The sequence below is a fragment of the Parasteatoda tepidariorum genome, chromosome 3 (genome assembly GCF_043381705.1).
Source record: "Parasteatoda tepidariorum isolate YZ-2023 chromosome 3, CAS_Ptep_4.0, whole genome shotgun sequence".
NCBI classification, from domain to species: Eukaryota; Metazoa; Arthropoda; class Arachnida; order Araneae; family Theridiidae; genus Parasteatoda; species Parasteatoda tepidariorum.
The window spans coordinates 79,610,009-79,617,528 of record NC_092206.1 but is presented as its reverse complement, the minus strand read 5'-3'; the positions used below and the strand labels follow the sequence as shown (position 1 = coordinate 79,617,528).

General features: G+C 27.5%; 1 protein-coding gene across 5 annotated transcripts in view; it reads right to left on the bottom strand.

The window, feature by feature from the left end:
- Nucleotides 1-3,953: 3,953 nt before the first annotated feature.
- Nucleotides 3,954-7,520, bottom strand: part of LOC107442409 (stearoyl-CoA desaturase 5) — a 62,067-nt gene continuing 58,500 nt past the window's right edge. For 3 of the 5 annotated variants that reach the window (XM_016055975.3, XM_016055974.3, XM_071178883.1), the window contains exon 5: nucleotides 5,088-7,057. In XM_016055975.3, the coding sequence (XP_015911461.1) occupies nucleotides 6,607-7,057 (451 nt within the window). In that variant the 3' untranslated portion in view covers nucleotides 5,088-6,606. Of the gene's footprint in view, nucleotides 7,058-7,520 lie in introns of all 5 variants that reach the window. The other 2 variants (XM_016055972.3, XM_016055973.3) reach the window with 1 other exon arrangement.

Sequence of the window (7,520 nt, the reverse complement as noted above, 5' to 3'; positions counted from 1 at the left end):
TGAAAATCTTTTTTAAAAAAGTAAGTTTATATATATATATATATATATATATATATATATATAATGCAAAAATAATGTATTAGCAAATGTGATATATAATTTATACTGAATAGAATAGTAAATGTAGTAAAAATAAATTGTTAACGAACAAATATTTTTTTTATTTTCATTTGTGAAAGATTTAGATATATACTTCCAGAATGTCAATTTTAGTGGTATGCATGTTGGAACTGTACCAGAAAATATATTTCAAGTTTTAAATTATTTGATTAGGGAAAAAAATTAATAATTTAAATTCTTAATATAGCTACATTAATATCTAAGCATAAAATACGGTTTATTTATTTATATTTTTTTTGTGCATTTTTATTAACTTGTCATTTTTTCTCTCTATATATATATATGTATACAAGTTCATCTGTCACAAAAAATTAAAAAAAAGGCACACGTTTATAGATGTTTTGAATTCAGAAGTCGAAGGGTTGTTAATGTTTATGTTTCCCTTGCAAAATATATTATAATTTTTAAAAAAATATTTCTTTTTTTTAATATTTACATTTTATAAATGTAATCTTTTCACTTGACTTAAAAAAAAATATCGTGAAAGTTCTATATAATAAGTAATATCACATTATAAAATGAGAAATTCATGTATTAATGGTAGAATATTTTATTTTTCCTTCTGTAATTTAAGGTATTTTTTAAAGCGAAATAAACGATTTTGTTAAAAATGGCAGATTTAATTATGAATTAGTTATAATTACTGATTTGTATCAATTGTATTCTCTACTGAAATAAATTAGAAATAAATGTTTCCGGTTTTCAAAACATTCTTATTAGAGAAATTTATTGTATTATCTGTGTAATTATTTTACACAGATAATACAATAAATTACTCTTGATAGTTTGAAATAATCTTTAAAAACCACCGGTTTATTTTTTCTTCTCATAAAATGCATTTTCTTATGCAAATTCTCGCATTTATTACTCATATTTAAATGAAAAAGACTGTTTACATGATAAGAGTTATATAATTGCAATATAGGCGAAAATGAAGAAAACATTAGTATTTTATTATGAACTAACAGCAACTTTCACTTGAAAAATCTTACATACTGAAATTACATTTAACTAGGGAAAAGACGCGTACAACGAAGTCCACCCTTATAATTCCTATCTGACCTTACATGTTTTGGCACAATTTTGGTAGAAGCACTCGAATTTTCTTTACAAATTCTTTAAGTATTTGTTGTAATTCATTGAATTCAAACTTTACTCGTTTATTCCATAAGATTATTTAACTTAATTTATTTATTCCCATGCTGTTTTCTTCCAGAAAATAATTCTTTTTTTTTTTTTTAATGAACTTCCTCGTCGCAGGCGTGAGTTTTAGAATTTATAAAACATTATAGCTTATACATCTTAAAAATTTATGGCAGCACCGCATATAATTCCTAGCTCATAGATGGCAGCACAGCACAAATAAAATATTTATTTCTACAGCTTATGACATTTCAAGATACTCAATATCAAAAGTTTATGTGGCGCCACCTTTGATGTCGCTATGAAGTTTCAATAAACTGATATCGAATATCATGTGTATTCCGTATTGCTTTTAAACAGTCGTTAATTAGTTCTGAAATATGCGACAAAAGGCTACAAGTCGTGAGCAAAATTTTTAGAATTTTTGCAACTGCTTTTGTTTTAATTCTATGTCTGTTGAATTTTCGCTATTATCAATTTTTGAGACAGATCCGGAGTTTTCATTTAGCCAAATAGCTTAATACAGATACGCGAATAACACACAGCCTGTTCAGTATAATCCGTATCTGGCGATGTAACATGATATAGAGTATACAGTATAGCAGACAAAAGTTAAGTTCGAAATGCTTAATATTTCATACTTTGCCTTGGCATTCTCTACCTACGCTACCAAATGGCCAAAATATGAAATGCGTCATTTGATTCGTTCTAAATATCATCCAAAAAGAAGTGAGTTCTAATCCGTTCATTATGCCCTGAATTATCGTCTTTTTCATTTTGAGCTTTGCTTGGAAGCTTCAAAAGCGGCGAATTTACTTCAATTTGTTCAACCAAAAAATATATTTATAATTAGATTAATTAACCTTGAAACAATATCCGGACTATATTACTAATAAAAAATTGATCTCAACTACAAGAATTTAACTGTAGTAAAAAGAAAAACTTACCAAATTAAATCTTACTAAATTAAAAAATCACAAGGGCCCTTGCCTCAGCGCTGCTGTTTTAGATGTTCAATTTCACGTAGCAATTTTTTCTCGCTCCGCAAAAACTATAAAGTTTAGAAACTTAATATTACTATAGAGTGTAGAAAAATATACAACGAATTTGATGAAATAAAAAAAATATTACGATTCAATTATTTGTTCCAGAATTATCAACTGTTAAACTTTTCCACTTGGAATAAAAAAATGTTGGACGATTTACCGCTTTCTGAAATGCAACTACAGAGGTGAAATTCGACACGCCTGAAAGGGACATTTTCGATTACAAATCAACCAAGAGTTTTTTTTTTTTTTTTTTTTGTTGGAAAAAGAGTTAAATAACTNAAAATATTAATGTCAAAGCAGAGATAAAAGTAGTTCGCAATTTGAACTGTTATAAATTATGAGATTATTGTTACAGATTGTTAACAAGTAAAATTAAACCTCATTTGTTACTTCTTATTGTGTCACACATTCGATATTCTTAAGTTCAAATTTTTTTAGTATAGTTTACTATTTTTCCAAATCCAATTAATCATTCATTTTGTTGCATCTTAACAAAATGTTGCTAGTCAATTTATAACAGTGGTTACCAACTGGATGCCCGCAAACTAAAATATATTAGTAGTCGTTTTTTTAGAACAATTTTCGTAAAAAATCTATATGGGTTTAAAATACTTCTCTTTCGCTTTTAGAAACCTAATTTCTTCGTTTCTCTGAAATTTGAGATACCAACAGTGCAAAAAAATTTCTTTCTCAGGTTTTGCATCCAAGAAAATATTTATTCAAATACAAAAATAATCGTGTATGTTGTTCTTTTTTATTTCGATTTTTTGTTCTTTGTGTATATAATTTAGCATTTGCGTATCAGAGAAACCACTCATTTTGGACGAAATTATTTACATTTGTAAATTTTAAAACGCATAAAAGAGGGAAGGAATATTATGTTTTATTTAAATTCCTTGAATTGAACATCGCATGAGCGGAAAAGAAGAAAAAATTAATTTCAGATGCTCGAGAGTTTTTTTGTCGCTATAATTCCTAAAAAGTCGAAAAAATGTTAGTTTATAACAGAATTAAATTTAAAAGAAAAAAAATCTTGTCACTAAGTTTCTGATTAGGAGAAGATTCAAAATGATGCGTAACAAGCATTATTTGTAATGCTTGTTATTTTGAATTTTAATATTAAGAAAACTTTGATAAAAATCTGCGGTAATATTTAATGTTCCTTCAAACATAAGAGTCCTATATAAAATTTTGATAAAGTTGTGGCCCGCCATTTGACTGGTGTTTTTAATTGCGGCCTCGGCCACACGTAAGTTGGGAGACCATGATTTATAACAAATAAATACCTGTGATCGTCAATGCTAAAAGAACGTTTAAAACAAATAAGTGTCTGCTAATGATAATCGACACGATGACATGGAATTCTCTTTAGCTCTGCAAAATTGCAGCACAGTTTACAGCGTGGTCGATGTCCCTTTGTACTGAATGTTTTAAATCATCGTACAAAAGAAGTTTTCAAAGTGCTAAATCTCAAGTGAAAAAAATCAATTTGAAAAATGTATCGATTTTAAAAAAATTGAGAGGAAGAAAACAACATTTTAATAATAAATTCCCACAGCTAATTTTTTTTTAAAAAAAAATTACATTCAAGATGGAAAAAATATGATGTTTAATTTAACTGGTATAAAATGACACTCTCAATAAACACTGAATAAAGACTTTATTTTCTTTTATAGTTAATATAGAGACATTTACATAAACTCATTTACATTGAAAAAGTATGGCATATTTTATATTATGTGGATTAACAAATACGTCATAACAAGCACATGAATTAAATGAATGCAATTTAAAATATATACAATTAACATGTATAATTTGTTTTTTTCTAATACAAATATCAGTTTGTTTCAATATTATTTCCTTAAACATTTAATGCAAGTTCAGAGCCATATTTAAAGTAAACAAAAATTTGCTGATAAAATTGCGTAGTGAATATCAAGTGTTTTCTATTATTGCATATCGCATTTCTAACAATTTGGGTTTAGGTAATATCAGAAAGGGATCATAATTAATAGTAGGATAAATTATGATCCCTTTCTATTTATCATTCTAATAAGAATTTCATCTTAAAAATATATGCATTTTTTTCTGCATATAAATATAGGGAAACGTATTTATATTGTCAACTTTAATTCGATGTTATATCAAAGTGTTCTCTCTCTTTTGTTAGAACATTTTATTAAAAATATTTTATATTTCATTCTTCAGAATAAAACGAACAATTTTTTTAATATTTTTTCCATTCCACAAATAGTTGAAAATAAAAGTCTGAAGTATATTCAGTCTGTCACTGGGTTATGAAGTCTCTCAACATAAATCATTTAGGTATAATTAGAAGTACATTCTGCAAGTCCTTTCAAGTCCAGCAAGAAAAGTGCACAAGAACATTTCTTGCGCAATTTATAAATATAAAAACTTGCTTTTTTTCAATAAGTTGTATTTACTTTTTAATATTTTATGAAAATGAATACCTAAGTGTACAAAAATTAAAAAAAAACTATTTTCTTAATTAATCCGCCAAGACCTGTAATATTACAACTAAGTTCATATAATTTCGTATGCACTGAAAAAGTAATTTATTTATTTGATTTTTATTAAAATAAAGTTTTAAATTTGATTTTGTAGTAAACAAGCTCTCTTAAAATAAAACATATATATATTGATTATTTACATACATTTATAAAAATACCTGTCTTACTTAGTTATACATAAATATTTAAATAAAAAATAAGAATTTAAAATTTTATGGTAAAAACTAGTTCTTTTTCTCAATTTATTTTTCTCTTTTCTTCAATAAAATCTTGTTTCCCTAAAAGCTCATTTTATAAAACTTCAAATACGAATCTTTGCTAATTTTTTAGTGAAATTCGGTTTAAAATAGTAATATTACAATGCTTTAATTTAAACAGTTAATGCTAAATTTATTTGTTTCATAAAGATATTACTATTTACAAAATTTTAGGACAAATGCTAATTTTAAGTTTATCCTTAAACTATCCTCTTTTAAGTAGTATATGTATATATATGTTTAAGAAATCAAAATTATATATAATTTGTACTATAAATAATAAATTAGCCTTTAACTACAATTTAAATTATTTTAAGTTTGGTGGGCTATAAAGAATTTTTAAATATTTTACAAATTTGAAATTAATAAATCTAATGAAAACTCTTACCATTATAACATGCTGGGGCTGTTAAAATGTATCTCCATTCTCAATATTTCTAAATAAGTTCTCATTTTCATAAATGTTAAACGAAAATTTGGTGTAAATTTAACAAATACGCCATTATTAAATATTTTTACCCTGATTTTAAGAAATTTTATAGTAATGAAAGCGGTGGGCATTATGAAGCATCTGCACAATTTCATGATAAATAATTAAATTGGAATAGTGGTCAAACTAACAACTTGGTTTTAATTTTTAGTCTATATATTTCTTCTTCGTGTTAAGTAAGTATTCACAGAATAAAAAAACTCGATAACATGAAATAACAAAGTAACAAGACGAAACAAAAATCACAGTACAATAGATCAAACAAGCCCGTCAGGCTGGTTTTTTTTTTTAAAAAATTTGTAAAAAAAATTTTACACAAAATTTAAACCTGACAAACAGCTCTTGGGTCTTTTAATAGTAACTTAAGCAACACTAACAAAAAAAAACTTAACAGTGTATAGGTTCTCATACCAGTTAATTGCTTAGATAACAAGGAAATCTGGAAAAATTTAGCAAATTTACCTCAATTTCCTGGCTACCTATAACGTTTGATAAAACTTCAACGAAACAAAGGATTATTTGAAAATACTTTTCCCTGAAAAAAGGTTTTATGTAAAATTTCTCCTAAACACCGCAAAATCGTTCCTTGTAAGGTTGTTTTTTTTTAAAAAAAAGTTTCATTAAATTCAAGAACGATTCTAGTTGAAAATTAATTATTGATAGAATAACTAATGACATCATTTTACAATCAAAATATAAGACTACAATAAGAAAAAAACAATTTTTCAATCAATATTACAACTTATCTCCAACACATTAAAAAATACAGTCTTAACATCATCAAAAAACAGCAAAAAGCTCCACACCACAACAAAATAAGCTTCAAAGACAAGCCGTAGAAATCAGAAAAAATTCAAGTTCATTTCTCGTAATTTCTTGCAGCAGTTTCGGCCTTAAGTCTTAAAGAACAATTAGTATATTATATAAGTCTCACTTATATAAATATATTCTCAGATTTTTAATCTTAGTCTGTGGCACTAGAACTTACACTTTGTTTTCAAATTTCAAACTTCTTATTCTTCTTTTGTGGCACTAGAACTTGACATACTTGGTTGGCCAGTTCTGAGTTTTCTTGCGCTAACAACTGATCGAGAAGCTGATTTGCGATCATAAGCTAATCCAAGACACGCCATGGCATCGATGAATGCAGTAGTTACATTATATTTAATGCCATATTCGCTGGTAGCGTAATCATATGGGAAAGTATGGTGGTAATTGTGGAAACCTTCACCAACTGCGCCAAGGACTACAAGAGGATTTTCCCTGGGGTTGATGTTGACATCGAAAGGTCGAGTGCCCCACATGTGAGCGGCACTGTTCACAAGCCAAGTTTGGTTAAGAGTGAAACATAATCGAAATATTGTGGCCACGAAGAGAGCGTTTTTAAATGTTTCACCCCAGAAATACATTGGAACGATTGTAGGCAAGATGAAGCAGCACAAAAGAACTAGTTTCAAGTAGTACCTAAAGCAACAAGTGATAAAAAATTAGATTTTAACGAAATGTTTTCACTACATTTTTCAAAAATAAATACGTATCGCCAAGAAAAGCAGGTTTAATCGTTGTGCTAGATAATAATTAAATAGAAAACGGCTTATAGAGAAAAGTTGTTTAATTCTTCTTTTTTTTCAAATCATATCATATCCGTAGCCTTGTAACTTTGAACCCAATCCAGCCGACAAGCGAACTCCTGCATAAAGTATTGGGAGAAATTTGCCTTTGTGGAGGACTTTTTGATGAAACTAACCCACATTTGCGTTAAGGAAAACCACGAAATCCTCCCATGGTTAGTCTGACGGCAAGGAGACTCTAACCCATGATCCGTTTACCATGCAGAATATTTTACATCAGCACTGGGGTCGGTACGAGCCGGGTGCAGAATTCGTATCAACCAACCATCGCTGGGATTCAGGGGCTCTACGACATT